The sequence below is a fragment of the Aquarana catesbeiana genome, linkage group LG07, assembly GCF_042186555.1.
Source record: "Aquarana catesbeiana isolate 2022-GZ linkage group LG07, ASM4218655v1, whole genome shotgun sequence".
Lineage (NCBI taxonomy): Eukaryota > Metazoa > Chordata > Amphibia > Anura > Ranidae > Aquarana > Aquarana catesbeiana.
Genome location: NC_133330.1, coordinates 324,745,114 through 324,762,472, shown reverse-complemented (window position 1 = coordinate 324,762,472; position 17,359 = coordinate 324,745,114). Strand labels below are relative to the sequence as shown.

General features: G+C 41.9%; 1 protein-coding gene across 3 annotated transcripts in view; it reads left to right on the top strand.

Annotated features, from left to right (window-relative positions):
• The window catches only part of PDE4B (phosphodiesterase 4B), a 552,181-nt gene that overhangs the window by 509,467 nt on the left and 25,355 nt on the right, over positions 1–17,359 (top strand). For all 3 annotated transcript variants that reach the window (XM_073593787.1, XM_073593789.1, XM_073593790.1), the window contains one exon: positions 12,490–12,602. In XM_073593787.1, the coding sequence (XP_073449888.1) occupies positions 12,490–12,602 (113 nt within the window). The remainder of the gene's footprint in view (positions 1–12,489; positions 12,603–17,359) is intronic.

Here is a 17,359-nt window from a genome sequence, read left to right as displayed (position 1 = left end):
ACTTATGGGTATCGGCACAAGTGTGCGCTGCCGGCGGCTCACTGCTGCTGACCCGATGTCTGCCGGCACCCGCTGATTATTCGGTATACAGGCAGAACGCTGATCTGCCTATGTAAACAGGGCAGATTGCCATTCTGTCAGTAAGGAAGGCATAGATCCTGTGTTCCTGCAAAGCAGGGACACAGATCTATGCCTTCCCCTAGTAAAAGCACCTCCCCCCACTATAGTAAAACACCAGCTAGGCACACAGTTAACCCCTTGATTGCCCCTGATGTTAACCCCTTTCCAGCACTGATCACTGTAGTAGTGTCACTGGTTCCCAAAAAAAGTGTCAGTTAATGTCCGATTTGTTCCCCGCAATAACACAGTCCTGCTATAAGTCGCTGACCGCCGCCATTACTACTAAAACGAAGATAAATAAATAAAAATTCCATAAAAACATCCCATAGTTTGTAGACGCTATAACGCTTATTGGGATTTTTTTTACCAAAATTATGTAGCAGAATACATATTGGCCTATATTGATAAAGAAATTAGATTTTTTTTTTTTATTGGATGTGTTTTTGTGTTTTATAGCAGAAAGAAATAACGAATAAAGATTTATTCATAGCGCAAAAAAAAAATAAAAAATGCAGAGGTGATCAAATACCACCAAAAAAAAGCTCTATTTGTGGAGGGAAAAAATGACATTAATTTTGAGTACAGTTTCTCACGACTGCGCAATTGTCGGTTAAAGTAACGCAGTGCCATATAGCAAGAAATGTCCTGGTCAGGAAGGGGGGGGGGTAAATCTTCCAGAGCTGAAGTGGTTAATGGTATTGCAGTTTAACGATCCTTAGATGTGGCGGCTGTGTGTTAGTTTTCCTTTTTTTACACTTTTTTTCCCTTTATTTTAAGCTGGTTGTTTTATCAATAACTTACTTCCTGTCACAGGGTGACAATCATGCTGAGCAGCGTTGTCACCCTCAGGCCAGGGAGTCTTAGGACTATATTAACCAATTGTCTACCAAGATACGTTTATAAACGGCATGGTAAACCATTGGTGAATCAAGCTTACAGCTGCTGCTTTAACAGACGGAGAAGAGCTTTCTGATCTAGAGCTTGCCGATCGTTTTAACCTCTTCACGCTGGCCTCTCGGCATGTGGGCCTTCACGCTGAGCGGCCGCATATATGGGCCCTGTGTAAACCACTTACCGCGCTGACAGCGCGCTCCCAGCGCGGTAGCCGTAAAGCCCCTGGTGCATGCATACTAGCGATGGGGAACTTTCCGATCATGTGACCACTGTGACAGCCAATCACAGTGGTCACATGACCCGAATGCCTCCCGGCATTTAGAACCCTTAAAGGGCCATGGGGCGGCTGGTGGTAAGGGGTTAATGGGGCTCTCAAGGTGTGCTCTTCCCCCTCCCAACTTTTTTAGATGGGAATGAGGGACACCTATCTGCAAAAGCATGCAGGCATAGGACACGCCCCCTGCCACACCCCCTTAAAGGAGAATCGTACAAAAAAAAAAAAAAAGGTTGGTTAAACCCGCAAGTGCTTTTTTTACCACTACTATTCCTTTATATTGGCTTTTGGAATGTACAAATGCAGCAATTTAGAAATCAGATGAAAGGTTTAGCACTGGAAAACACCTTTTGATAGATAAAAAGTGCATTTTAACATCTAAATAGATCAGACCAAAATGAGGGACAAATGAGGAGGAAAGAGGGACAGAGGGAAATCGCTCCAAATCAGAGATAGTTGGGAGCTATGCCTGGTACACATCCCATATAAAATGCGTAGCGTAAGGAGAGCACTTGTATGTAAACAATGATTGCAATAAACATGTAAGCAATCATCGCAAACATTGGAATGAGAGCAATAATTCTAGGGCCATAATACACAATTAACTCTAAACTGATGACCTGCCTTCAGAACTGCCTTAAAGCGGTAGTAAACCCAACCATAAAACAGTTTAATTTCCGGCACGTGTCGGAAATGCAGCACTCCCATTGGTTGTGCTCTCAACCAAACTGTCAAACCATCCAATGGCTGGTGTCATAATTGATCACATGTGCAGCATCATGGCAGTTGTAGATTAAACAGAGGCAAAGATGGCAGCTTCCTTGGCTGAAAACAACAGGAGGGTTTACTTACACTTTAATTCGTCATGGAATAGATTCAACAAGGTGTTAGAAACATTCCTCAGAGATTTTGGTCCATAGTGACATGATAGCATCACACAGTTGCTGCAGATTTGGCGGCTGGACATCCATGATGCCAATCTCCCGTTTCACCACATCCGAAAGGTTGCTCTATTGGAATGAGATGTGGTGAGTGTGGAGGCCATTGGAGTACAGGGACCTCATTGTCCAGTGGTGAGAAGATTGGAGCTTTGTGACATGGTGTATTATCCTGCTGGAAGGAGCCATCAGAAGATGGGGACACTGTAGTAGGGCTGAAATAACTAACCGATTATGAAATTAAGTGATTACTATTTTCATAATCGATTAATCAGCCTGCATACAGGATGCATTATTTGTTTACATATCAGGAAATACAGTGCAGCACACAATACAGCTCAGTACACCGTCCATACATGTCAGTAAGTGCCTGAGAACTTGTGAATGTGTGAGGAGCAATGCCTCATGGGACATGTAGTCCTGGGCAGGAAGTGAGTGGTTCTAAAGGCAGAAGTTTTCTTTACCTTGCTATTGGGGCGCTCTATACTGTACTTAACGCACAGCAAAAAGCAGTGTAGAAACAGATCAAAAGCAAACTGCCTAGGTGTGAACCGATCCTTAGGCTTCCCACACCGGTCAATTTTCAGGTGAGAATATTTTCATACGAAATCTCTTTGTACATTCGCTGAATGAAAGAATGTTGTTTGAAATTTTTTTTACACTGTCTGAAAATTCCCTTGACCGAGAAGTTTTCTATTATTTCTAAATTTTCCCATCACTGTGGTTGAAAACGAACGTTGATTTGACCCCACTAACGATTCCAAAATCGAAAGAACATTCTTGAAATTACATTTTTTTTGAAGGAAGACATTGTTTTTGTATGGCCAGCATATAATATAGTACAGTTCTGTTTGAAAATCTGCAAAACAGCCTGTTCTAAGCTTACAGGAGTAGCACCCAGTGTGGTCTTCTGCTGCTGTAGCCCATTTCCTTCAAGGTTTGATGTGTTGTGCGTTCAGAGATGGTATTCTACATACCTTGGGTGTAACGAGTGGCTATTTGAGTTACTGTTATCATCTCCAACCACTCTGCCCATTCTCCTCTGACCTCTGACATCAACCAGGCATTTTCCCCCACACAACCGCCACTCACTGGATATTTTCTCTTGCTTGGACCATTCTCTGTAAACCCGAAAGATGGTTGTGTGTGAAAATCCCAGTAGATCAGCAGTTTTTTTAAATACTCAGACCAGCCCATCTGCCACCAACAACCATGCCACGTTCAGTCACCTTAAATCCCCTTTCTTCCCCCCATGCCGATGCTCGCTTTGAAGTTCAGCAAGTCGCCTTCCCCACGTCTAGATGCCTAAATGCATTGAGTCACTGCCATGTGATTTGGCCGATCAGCGGTTTGTGTTACCAAGCAATTGAACAGGTATATCCCCACCCACTTCAGATGCCATTGTCATGAGGCAATCGATGTTATCCACATTGCCTGTCATAATGTTATGGCTGGTCCTTTTGCGGCCGTTGAGGAATAGATTCGAATAGAATTTTTTTTTTTTTTGCAACCCGAGTTCAGCTTTTGTTCTTTTAGTAAATAAACCATTTCGAAGTGGCTGTGATAGTTATAAATAAATGAAATAAATTCTCCCCTTGCAGTGTGAGGTCAGAATGTCGTACTTCGTGTCTCTTTTGCACCTAATGACATGAATAATCAAGTGCAAAAAGGCTGAACCGCAGTAAGCCACTACAACTAAATCTGAACTCAATGTACTGAGTATGCGGGCATCTGAGGGATTCTGATGGATTTCTTTGAGTGCTGCACTTTGCCGTATTCTGTTGAAGTGTCCAGTTTCGTGTAGTTTCACCCCAAGGCAAGCTGTTGATAACATGTTAAAGAGTTCAGTGAGTCATTTGTGCAGAATATGGACTATAGAAGAAGAGAAGGATCCGTGCTGAACACTGGAGGGAGAGAGAGACGTAGAGAAGGGAATGCGCAGGGAACACGGAGACTTTGAACACAATATAAGATGCTTACAATTCATTCACAGGCTCAGTCAACTCTCATAGGGCAGCCGGCATTGACAATGAATGGAGGGGGACCCACGGAGCGCAGAATGTAATATAACAGATGGTTAGTATGGGAGAGGCGACACATGACCAGCACGGGACCCTTGGGACAGACCAATGTTAGCTCAGGCAAGAATACCATTGATTACAGCCCTATGTACCTCCATATGGACCTGGGGATGGAGGAATAGTCTGCAGCAGCCGGTGCACTGGTCACTGTCATGATGCTTTTCAATATGCATTTATTAAAGTAGAACTAAAGGCAATAGTCAAGTGAATGCCACAGGATTAGAAAAAGGGTATTGTATCAATAATAGGTACCATCATCCTTTAAATGTTTAAAGCAATATTGTTTGAAAGAGAGAACAACTAGGACCTCTCCAATTGAGTCCTACCTCTTCCAGAAAAAGGAGTTTAGGACTATTAGCCTCGGTTTACACCAGAGGCGGCACGACTTGCAGGTCGCCTCACCGAGGCGACCTGCACACGACTGCCAGGGCGACTTGCAAGACGACTTCTGTATAGAAGTCTATGCAAGTCGCCCCCAAAGTAGTACAGGAACCTTTCTTCTAAGTCGGAGCGACTTGTGTCGCTCCGATTAGAACGGTTCCATTGTACAGAACGGGAGGTGACTTGTCAGGCGGCTAGGTCGCCTGACAAGTCGCCCCCGTGTGAACCGGCTCTTACGGTACCGAAGGGATATGGACAAAAGTATATATAAAATCTTCCAGTTTATTGAAAAATAAGACATTAAAAGGTCCATATATGGACACAATTTTAAGTGAACAATAACATAGTACAGAAATGTTTACAGCAATGTTGACAATGAAATTTTGTTAATAATGCCCACAAAGGTAAGTGAAGGCAGGTTATTTAGTACTTGCGAAAGTGACCTCTACAGTTTCGCGGTCAAGCCGCTTCTTCAGGAGGCGTCCTAGTACATTTTCTACAGGATTTTGTAATGGTTTTACAGGTTTTGTAATGTTGATTTTTTTTATCCTGTAGAAAATGTACTAGGACGCCTCCTGAAGAAGCGGCTTGACCGCGAAACTGTAAAGGTCACGTTCGCAAGTACTAAATAACCTGCCTTCACTTACCTTTGTGGGCATTATTAACAAAATTTCCTTGTCAACATTGCTGTAAACATTTCTGTACTATGTTATTGTTCACTTAAAATTGTGTCCATATATGGACCTTTTAATGTCTTATTTTTCAATAAACTGAAAGATTTTATATATACTTTTGTCCATATCCCTTCAGTACCGTAATAGTCCTAAACTCCTTTTTCTGGAAGAGGTAGGACTCAATTGGAGAGAACTAAAGGCAAAACATTTATTTATTTATTTATTTTTTTTTTTTTTATGTGGCTAGGTTAAGGGAAGGTTTTAACCTTTTGTCTGATTTTTTTTTTTTTTTTTCCCATTGGGAAGTAGACATACAGTAAAACCTTGGATGGCGAGCATAATTCATTCCGGAAGCATGCTTGTAACCCAAAACACTCGTATATCAAAGCAAATTTCCCTATAAGAAATAATGGAAACTCAAATGATTCATTCCACAACCATTTATTCATAGGTGCCTCAGTTTAGAGTCCATATGAAAAGATTATAGCAATGTGACCAGGTTGTGTAACCATAAAATGTCCATCCACAAATGGAAGCCTCCACAAGGGGATTAAAAGCAAAATCCAGCAGGAGCTCCAGAGTATAAAAGAGAAGAGAGGAGCCTCTAAGTGTAGCAATATGTTGCTAAATGTTGTAACCTCATTAAATGTAACCATATTGCTACAAATAGAGACGCCTCTTCTCTTTTATACTCAGTTGTGACATGACGCTACTTGTAGATCAAGACATCGCTTGTATATCAAGTCAAAATGTATTAAAAAATGTAGCTCGTCTTGCAAAACGCTCTCAAAACAAGTTACTCTCAAAGCCTTAGGCGAATGACGCGCACACTGCCCACTGTGCCTACCTGGATGTGTATATAACATATCCCAGGAGGCATAGCCTTTTTTATTCAAGAACAGGAGGAGGGGGGCGAGCCTATCAGTTAATCATGGAGAGGCCTGAACCCGGAAGAGCCGGCGCGCCTCTCGATGACGTCAGAGAGAACATGGCGGTGTGGGAGGGAGCTATGGTCGGGCATGAGGGGATCTCACTGAATTCACTGGATGGTTGAGTATCCGAAATGTGCCGATACCGCCATCAGGTAAGCGGGGCCAAAAAATAAAATAAAGGGAGGTTAGCTGTAGTTCCTCTTTAAAGAATATGTAAATCCATCATTTCATATTCCTGATATGTGGGCTGCTGTACCATGTACTTGTATGAGAACGTCTCCTGTTCTCTTTGCATTGCTTCCTTTATGTGAAATCCCTGGTGTTCCTGCCAGTCGCTCTACTCTCCTATTAAAAACTGACCACACTAGGCATGGGAGCACAGCGCGGTCAGTTTTCTCAGTGTACTGAGAACTCAGCCTGCTCTCCTCCAATGATCACACTTGTCCTGACACAACCCCCCCCCCTGCCCCGCACAGCCATTTGCTGGGAAGACCAGTGTGCTGCTGCTGCTGCTTTTTCCTCCTCCAGCTCTTATGCAGCTTAGAACAGAGGGTATGGGATCACTTATAAAAAAAGGGGGGGGGGGGGAAGGTATTTATAATGTTTTTTTATATCTATACACAAATGATTTGCCTTTCTTTTCTATTTTAAACTGAATGGGTTGATTTAGAAGTTGAGGGTTCACATATATACATTAAATACGTTACACCAGCATTGCAGAATTCACCTCGCTCTCTTATGCCTGGTACACATGATGAGATTATCGGTCGATTGATCGTCCGTTTGTTTTTTTGCATTCTAGTCTCGTTTTAAAAATGAAAGTTACGAAAACTGTCGTAAGACAGAATACAAATTCGGAAGAGATGTAATATTTGTAGTGTATTTTGGAATGTCAGCAGTACTGATTAGGCGAAATATGATTGTACTTGTCCCATTGGATAATTTGCATGAATTGTCGTGATCGGCTCTCGAAAGCTGTGTGCTAATGATCAGATGATCGTACAATCACTTTCGAAAGCAGGATTTTTCATCTGATTTTCTGATCATGTGTACAGGCCATAAGGACGGCAGGCTAAACTTTTGTATTATCATCACATAATGGAGTCAGAAGCAGGAGGCAGTAAGGATGTAATGAATTAGAAATAAGCACATTGCGACACTTTGTTGCTATTATAAATACTAGTAAATCAGAAATCTGGCTGCATGGAGGAGTAGAATATTTCTCCTTCTTAATCACTGTGTAAATGTTAAACATTGGCAGTGCAGCTGTGGGTATGGAAAGCAGAGGACCCGACAGTAATCAGTTATTAACTCGGAGGTGACAGTTCTGGCGGCACGTCCGTCCTTGTCATGTGATCTGAGACGGGTAAATATGAAACCCCCTTTGCATCACTCTCTCCATATACAAAAAGCTCCACGTTCTACGCCCCTTCCCACACGCTAATCAGGCCGTGTAACGTGTTGCAGCAAAGATAGATGTGGAGCTCCGTCTTTCAAGGCACGCTCATACTTCTTGCTTTATTCAATCTCTGTATTTGCGGATGATACTAAGCTAAGCAGGGCAATAACTTCTCCGCAGGATGTGGAAACCTTGCAAAAAGATCTGAACAAATTAATGGGATGGGCAACTACATGGCAAATGAGGTATATTTAATAATTCATTTGGGTGGCAAAAATATGAATGCAATCTATACACTGGGAAGAGAACCTCTGGGGGAATCTAGGATGGAAAAGGACCTGGGGGTCCTAGTAGATGATAGGCTCAGCAATGCCAAGCTGCTGCTAACAAAGCAAACAGAATATTGGCATTAAAAAGGGGATCAACTCCAGAGATAAAACGATAATTCTCCCGCTCTACAAGACTCTGGTCCGGCCGCACCTGGAGTATGCTGTCCAGTTCTGGGCACTAGTCCTCAGGAAGGATGTACTGGAAATGGAGCGAGTACAAAGAAGGACAACAAAGCTAATAAAGGATCTGGAGGATCTTAGTTATGAGGAAAGGTTGTGAGCACTGAACTTATTCTCTCTGGAGAAGAGACACTTGAGAGGGGATATGATTTCAATATACAAATACCGTACTGGAGACCCCACAATAGGGATAAAACTTTTTTTCAGAAGGGAGTTTAATAAGACTCGTGGCCACTCATTAAAATTAGAAGAAAAGAGGTTTAACCTTAAACTACGTAGAGGGTTCTTTACTGTAGGAGCGGCAAGGATGTGGAATTCCCTTCCACAGGCGGTGGTCTTAGCGGGGGGCATCGATAGTTTCAAAAAAACTATTAGATAAGCATCTGAACGACCAAAACATACAGGGATAGACAATGTAATACTGACATATAATCACACACATAGGTTGGACTTGATGGACTTGTGTCTTTTTTCAACCTCACCTACTATGTAACTATGTAACAACCAAAATGTATTCTGTGAGCATTCATTAGCCCTGGTTTATCAAGCTGCATTTACACTTAAAGAGTAACGCCACTTTTGTTGAGAAAGAAAAAAAAAAACATTCCCCTCTGGGTGATCTGTGTACATTGCAGGGATTTTAACGAACTTTGTTGCAGATTCCTACCTTTTGTTAGTCTGGAGAAATAGCGGTTTGTTTGTCTGTGTAATAATTATCGATCAGTTGCTGCACCTGCAGGGCTCTTATGAGGAGAATTGCAGGGTTCGCATCCCTTTAGATGTGATTTCCTTTGGGAATATCTCACCAGGGGATGCACAAAATCAATCTTAGTGCAGACTTCTGAGAAAATCAGTGAGCCAATCCCACAAGCAGGAAATTACTGGGGGCGTTCTGTACAGGTGGCCATATTGCATTTTACAGAAAATTACAGAGCTGCAGTTTGAAAAGAAAAGGGTAATTTTTAATAACATTCAATTACAATGTGACTTGTGTCGTAATTACAGATTTTTTTTTTAATTGCCCAAATTTTTCCTACCACTTCCGGATCGCCCACCGTCGTTATACGTCAGTAGTTTGAAGAGGAATATCGTTGTTATGGCAGCAACTAGCTGCCATAACCCCGGTATCTTCTTCTTTAGTGAGCGGTCCGGTTTCAGATAAAAGTGGTCTCTGCGGCGAATTTGCTGCAAGATCACTTTTATTGGCGGTGGGAGAGGGCCCCCCTCCCGCCGCGCTTCGGTGCCCTCCGCCGCTTACCAGAGCCGTCGGCAGCTGCGGAGGCGATCGGATGCTTCTTGTGGCCTGACATGGAGACAAGTGAGGGGAAGATGGCCCCCACCCGTCTCCATATCATTGCAGGGCGGAAGTGATGTCAAAACATCACTTCCGCCCATAGTTCTTAAAGGGCCATTTTTTTTTTTTTAAATGACCAAATTTTCTTTTTTCTTTTTTTTTATTGCATTTTAGTGTAAATATGAGATCTGAGGTCTTTTTGACCCCAGATCTCATATTTAAGAGGTCCTGTCATGCTTTTTTTCTATTAGGGATGTTTATATTCCTTGTAATAGGAATAAAAGTGACACCATTTTTTTTTCATGTTCTGTATGTTTTATGTAGCTTTTTTTAGCAAAACTATACTCCCTCAAAAGCTTATGGCTTAAAAACGCTCATAAATGCAGAATAGCCGCGTTTTTCAGCGTTGGAACGTTTTTACAGCTGAACAACTCCGCTTCACACCCGAAAATGCCCCTGCCAAAAAACGCTGATAAAAGCCTATGTGTGCATGGACACATAGGGGTTGATTTACTAAGACCGGTGAGGTTCTGCATAGAAACCAATCAGCTTCCAATTTTTTTGTCAAAGCTTAACTGCTTGCTCACCAGCCGCCGCAGTTATACTGCGGCAGGTTGGCTCGGCTGTGCAAATCGCCGTAAGTGTACGTCGGGCTCGTACACAGCAATCTGTGGGCGTGCGCCCATTGGCCAGCGGGAGAGCCAATCAGCGGGTCCGGCGGACGATCATTCCCACACTAAGTGTGTGCAGTGGATTTCTGTCTCCCAGGGGCACATTCTTTTTACTAAAATCTTGGATATACAGTGATATGCTGTTAGGCTCTATATAGCCACCAGCACTGCTGAAACCTAATTAAGGACCCATATATGGTGGACGCCTTTTGGCCCTTTTTGCCTCTTTCAGACCAGGAATATAAATTTTCTTCTGCCCCTGCTTATAGACTCAGCTAACTTTGATCTATTCATAGTTCCTAAACTCATTGTTCATCTTATCGTGGGTATATATGATATTGTATCCCAAACTAAGATAGAGAAACATATTCTCTTATTTGTTTCGTCTTTGAACCTTGGCCGTGTTCCGGAAAAAGCCTAACGGTGAAACGCGTAGACGCACAAGGGCTCACTGCACAAAAACACAGATACATATATGCTACGTTTTTACCCTTTTTGATTATTCTATGTGAATGTTAATCTCAATAAATTTGATTGTTTATAGTATGTTTTCTCTCCATTGTTTCTTAGACTAAAAAGTCCGCCCTTTTGGTAATACCTAGTACTACCCTATTTCTGTTTCCTTGATACTTACGGACGTGGCTGCTTTAGTGCACTTTTCCTCTTTAACATGATGGGGAGTTTACTGGCTGCAGAAAAAAAAAACGCCTGAAGCCAAAAACAGCCGCTGTAAAAACGTCCAGTGCACATGAGGCGGCCTTAGGGTGCGTTCACACTGAATGCGGGTTTGAAATCATGCGAGTTCAGCTGAACCCGCTCGATTTCAAACCTGCATTTCAGTGCAAATTCGGAGGCGATTTGTAAGACATCTGTGCGGGTTCGTGCACAAAAGTCTATTAAAATGGTCCCCGAAGTCGCCAAAAGTAGTGCAGGAACTACTTTTGCAAATTAGTGTGGCACCGCAAAGTCGGCGTCGCACCGATTGGGACAGTGCCATTGCCGGCAATAGGCTGCGATTTGGCATGCAATTTGACATGTCAAATTGCGCCGATGTGAACGGGGGCTTAAAGTGTAAAATGAAACACGGTCATAGTCCTTTGCTCTCCCCCCCCATCCCTTACAGAATCTTCTCCCTGCAGGCTCCTGCCATTTTTTTAATTTGGCGCAGCTGTGTATTGCTGTGCTTGCACAGCCGCATCATCCATTCACAGAGACCTATGAATGGATGAATAGTGAGACTACAAGTCCCATCTGACACTACGGCTAAGGGGCTTGTAGTTCTCAATGAGCACAAATGCAATGCAAGCACCACACTTGTAGTCCATTGATACTACCACAAGTTCCATAATGGAGGGTCCATACCTTGGTATGGACCTGTGGCTAAAAGAATAGTCTGCAAAAAACGGAACATTGCACCATACCTCCCAACATTTTGAGATGGGAATGAGGGACACCTACTAGCAAACATATGTAGGTATAGGACATCCCCCTGCCACACCCCCTTAAAGGAGAATTACCGCCCCCCCCCCCAAAAAAAAAGGTTAATTAAATCCACGAGGGCTTTTTTTTACCACTACTATTCCTTTATATTGGCTTTTAAAATTTACAGATACAGCAATTTGGAAATTGGATGAAAGGTTTAGCACTGGGAAACACTTTTTGAAAGATAAAAAGTGCATTTTCTATAGAACTATATAGATCAGACCAAATGAGGAGGAAAGAGGGACTTTGTTCCAAATCAGGGACAGTTGGGAGCTATGTTGCACCCATGATCCACTGATTGCAATTGCAATGCTTTGCAGGCTCAAATGCAAATGCACACAATTTCTTAATTCAGGTGTATTTCCACTTGGCATGTTGCATGTAAGTCATTGTAACTAAACGCTCCTGAGCCTCCTTTATAAGGAAACCAAAGAGTTTAATAGGAATGAGAAAGTTGGCAAAGCTTTGCGTTGCTTCACCGTACCCTGCGGCCGCAAACCAGAATCTGATTAATACTGAGAAGTCGTGTAAGCAGCTTCTAAGGAATGGCAGAGCTGTGCTGGAGATCTATGTAGATCAGCCTGTCAGGTTAGTTCCTCCTCCTAGCACAGAGGAAGTTTCTGACATCAGCAGAGAGCTGATAGAAAACAGGCAGAGCTGGGAGTGAGACAGGAGTGTGCTAGTCACTAGTGAGGAAGGCAGAGCAGCAACAGAAGCCCAGGCAGCCCATAATGAAGGAGCATTGCTCTTCTTACAGCACTGTGTGTCTGAACTGCGGCACTCCTGAGCCCGCCATGCAGAGCCTGGAGCCTGACTACATGTCAATGTGCTTGTTTGCAGAGGACTCCTACCAAAAACTAGCCATGGACACATTGGAAGAGCTGGACTGGTGCTTGGATCAGCTGGAGACCATTCAGACCTACAGATCGGTCAGTGAAATGGCATCAAATAAGGTGAGAAGAGGCTTTTTGGTTGGCTAACAAAGATTTTTTGTTTGAAACTTGGGTTGAAAAAAAAAAAAATATGGTCATCACGTTCTTGTTTAATGACCTGAAAACCAAATTACTGTCCCAGCTAAGTTTTACCCAAAGAAGAACGCAGAAGGTTTGGAGTGTAGGTGGTCCCGTTTATTGGCATTCAAGCTTTCAGCATATCCTAGATCCCTTTTTATATACTTCTATATACATTTCTTAAAGCCTGAAGAAGGGATCTAGGTTATCCCAAATAACCTAATAATAATAATAACTTTAATGACTTAAGTTGGCCAACAAGGGGATCACCGAAACTCCAAACCTTCTCCGTTCTTCTTTGGAGAAAAGCTTAGCCAAGACGGTAAAAGGCTTTAACCACATTAAACAAGTACTAAATATATATTACTGGCCCAGGAATTAAGTAGCTTTACCTGTGGCCATTGAAGAACTTCAAGTTCCAACAGACACTGGATCTGTTAAGTCTACTAGTTCCGCAACAGATAGCGACTCAAAAGTTATGCTGTCTAGATGGCTAATGAGGGTTTTCTACGTTCTGTCTATTTAAAAACAATGTTTTTGTTTTTTGTTTTTTGATTTCTTCCAAATGCACGAATAGAACGAATAGAAAGCCTTTATTGTCATTCTAAAAACATAAAGCAAAATTTAAAAATGTTACCTCCAATAGACCTACACAGTTCTAATTTTTTTTCTTTCAGCACAAGATTTTTAAATATAAACGAGTTCACCATGGTATCTTGCATGATTGGTGGGTTTATTAAACAAGCAAAAGGCGATCGCCTACAGACATCAAAGCAACCTTAATGCATTTTGCACACTAATATCCTTACGAGTTGGGCTTGTTCACACCATGTCTGTTGAACTGCATTTCTCTGCAGAATACCACACATGTATGGTGTGAACAGTTGTTTTCTATGTGCCCTGCTCATCATACATATGTAGTGATGTGCAGATAAACACAGCTTAATAGACATGGGGGGGGTTATTTACGAAAGGCAAATTCACTTTGCACTTCCAAGTGCAGGCACTGTAGATCTGAAGGGGACATGCAAGGAAAATAAAAAACAGAATTTTTGCCTGCACATGATTGGATGATAAAATCAGCAGAGGTTCCCCTCATTTCAGATCTTCCCCTTTAGATCTACAGGGACTGCACTTCCAAGTGCACTTGCAGTGCAAAGTGGATTTGCCTTCCGTAAATAACCCCCATGGTGTGAACAGGCCCTAAAACTTACTGTGTGGAACGTGTCATGGTCACTTTGTGGACCCTTTTATATGATGTGGTTGAAATTGGGACCAGGCAAGGTCCAAGATCCATGGTGCACTTTGCAGATTGGATTGCTTGCGCTGGGCTCATATGCGGCAGCAGGAATTCAGCTGCAAGATTATTTTATTTTAATTCAAACAATTGCATGTATTATTATCCAGTTTACTGCCTTTCCTGAAATGATAATTTAATATTTGATTTACAAAATAAAACTGGCAATAAACTTGATTAGATTACGGAAAACTGTACGACTGAATCATAGAGTGTTAAGGCATAATAAAAAAAAAAAAAAAAAAACAGTACAATAAATGCAAACGTACAAGTTTACTGTTAGTTTTGGACAATACTTGAGCCAAAGTATAGCATGTGCATTTTGCCCTTTTAGCATGCATGCATAAATAAGTAGATACAGCTACTGATGAGGGTTGCAGTGTATTTACAATTTAGGTTGGTTGGTTCTGGAAATCGAGCATTTCATTGTTTAAAATTTTGATTTGGTGAAGGTTGGTGAAACTGATAGATCAGTTACTGTGTATTTTATTTTATTGCTTTCGGCTTTTAGTAATATTTTCTTTTTCCCTGATAATTTAGTGTGATCGTGTTTGTGTAATATATTTGGTTGTTGCGAATGGCCGGGACACATATGAACTTCTTACAGATAAAACTGTTATTTGCTCAATTAGCTTCTAAACTCTTGATACTGTAGGAGAGGAAGTCTTTTGGGGGATATTGTGGATAAAATAGTAATCTTGGAACTACAAATCCCAGCCTTTCCCTTGTTCATATAACAGTGTGCCTCTCCAGTTAACATTGGCCACTCTGCAGAGCATGCTGGGAGTTGTAACTTGACAACAGCTGATTCTTGAGGCAAACAAAGAAACTTCATAAAAATATAGAGCCTGATTTGTAGACATGAGCTCATCATCATTGCCCGCTCTGGCATATTTCGACCACAATCGGGCAATGGGTGCTAGGTTCATGGCTGGGGCAAATAGTTGGTATGGATTTTACGAGCTGATTGTTTTCCCATTGGCGGTGTCTGCACGTGCTCCTTCACTGCAAACTCAGACAATGAGTATACTTGTCCATGCAGATGTTCAACAGTTGGACTGTCATGACATTTGCTATCTTATGTCTATAGCTTTAGTGAAGTACTGTTGTTGCCCACTGGATGCATCTAATTAGCTTGTCTGTTGAGTTTTCGAACATTGACCGGGTGTGTAGAGCCTTGTCTGGCCAAGTTACTGTTGATTTTCCAGCTGCTGCTGAACAATTGCAGTGTGTCTTTGTATGTTATGATGGGACCTGTATTATGGGGTCTGCAGAGGGAACTACCTTAGACCAGTGTATAATGTCCAAATTCTTTTGGTAAAGTGGTGAAAAGGTCCATGGATTGTGCCACGAGGTATGTTAGCTGTTTGCCTGGAGTTCTGTTTTAATTTAGTTCTCTTGTAGGTTGGTGGTGGTCAGTAAGTAACCCTATTGGGCAGATGGTAGGAAGCCTAAGAAAAAATAGGAAACAATTTGCAGAACTAGAGAAAAGCAGAAATAGAACTTCTGTTCTGATAATTACAAGTCAGCATTTGTGGATGTGGTACACTTTCTTCCTGTAAACATGTCCTCGTCTTCTTCTTGTCACATGTGTACTTTACAACCAACAACAAATTGCCAATGTTTCAATTATTCATATCCAGTTAAATGTCATCTTCTCTGCACAAAATATATTTTCGCATTAATCAAATGATTATGTTGCTTTCTAAAATGATGCACCTTTGAAGTAGGATATTCATAGGTCACAAAATACAAGACAAGGGCCACGCTTGGTAACGTGTAAAGTGACAAAGGCCATTATTAGAGTTTATGTATACACAATGAAGTTTGGCCGGCTTGTGCATGGACTGTGAATGGACTGTGCACTTGCAAACTTTGTTAACTAGTAAACTACTTAGTAACCCATTGCAAATCAAGTACAAGGAACAATTTAAAAAAAATGAATATTTTTTTTCTGGTTTAGTTCAATTTCCTATCTAAGTCTTATTAATGCAATCAGAGATTCCAGTTTTGTAGTAAATGATAGTCATACCTTGTGCTCTTGGGCATGTTACATCTTGTGGAGTTCCACCAAGAGAAAACTAAGAATTATTAATTGAATGTGGAATTCTGGCTCTGTTTGAGGCAGCTGTATCAGTTAGGAAAACTGTGGAGATTAGTGACCATTGTATACAAACTGGATATTTAAAGCCATGGCTTCCTGGGTCTTGAGGCGGTTCAGCAGAAAGATGGATGTTGAAGGGTCAGTCCAAACAAATGGGATAGTTTAGTTATAGGTAGTGACTTGTGAGTTGAGTTAGTCCTTGGATTCTTGTGTGTTTTGGATACTAGATCTACAGATCCCAGCCCAAATTTGGACACTGCCTACGATGTTCTGGAAATGACAGAAACTGAGAAACTGGACAGAAACTAAGATTTGCAGCTTGGCAAATAACTGAACACCAAAAACGTTCAACTCCAGCCGATTTTTACTGCAATGACAAATGCTCACTCCCACCCAAAGCCATGCCCCCAACATGTTTCACCCATAGCAGGGCTTAATCATGGGGATTCCCATGATTAAGCCCTGTTGTAAGTGAAACATGTTGGGGGCATGGCTTTGGGTGGGAGTGAGCAGTGTATTGTCTTGCAATAAACCTTGTATGGAGTTGCACATCTTCAGTGTGTGGCATGTTATTTGGATGGTGGACTACAGTGGAGCAAGAGTGGATTCCAGGGCCTTGGCAGTGGACTGACTGCAGGGAATCGAGGAAGATACAGGCTGGTCTGTGAGTGGTGAAAGGGGTTGGGTTCGTCTTGGCAAATAGTTGTTTAAAGATTGTGACCAAAAAAAATCAAATCTTAATTTTTCTTCAATTTTCCGATTTTTTTTTTTTTGCATGTCTTATTCATCTGAAACTCTTCATACATTAGTAAACAATATGCATCATTTTTATATTATTATCTGGCACAATGGCATGTGTGTGCTTGGTAAAGGACATTGTCACTGTTTCTACAACGATCTTCTATATGAAAGATTGTCCGTCTGGGGAATCGTCCACGATTTCTGTCTTGTGTCTGTGAGCGGCCTTGAAATCTGATACCAGGAGGCCATGAATAGTGTGGAACCAGACGATTTTTTTGGAATCTTTTAGATGGCTATTTGGAAAACAGGATGTTTTCAGCAAGAATGAGAGGAAGAGAGTGAGGAATGAGCAGAGCCGACGGGAGCAGCAGAACCCACTATCTCCAATAACACAGTAAAATGTGACCCGTCTTCCTGACCTCTTCACTCTCCGAGCTGCCGGCCCCATGTTACCCCAGCCAAACTACGTCACGCAGCAGCAGTGTGGGCAAGGCACAGCTGTTAAAAGTGTGACTCTTGTTTCCTGTCTCCTTCCTGACTTAGGTAGAAAAAAAAACT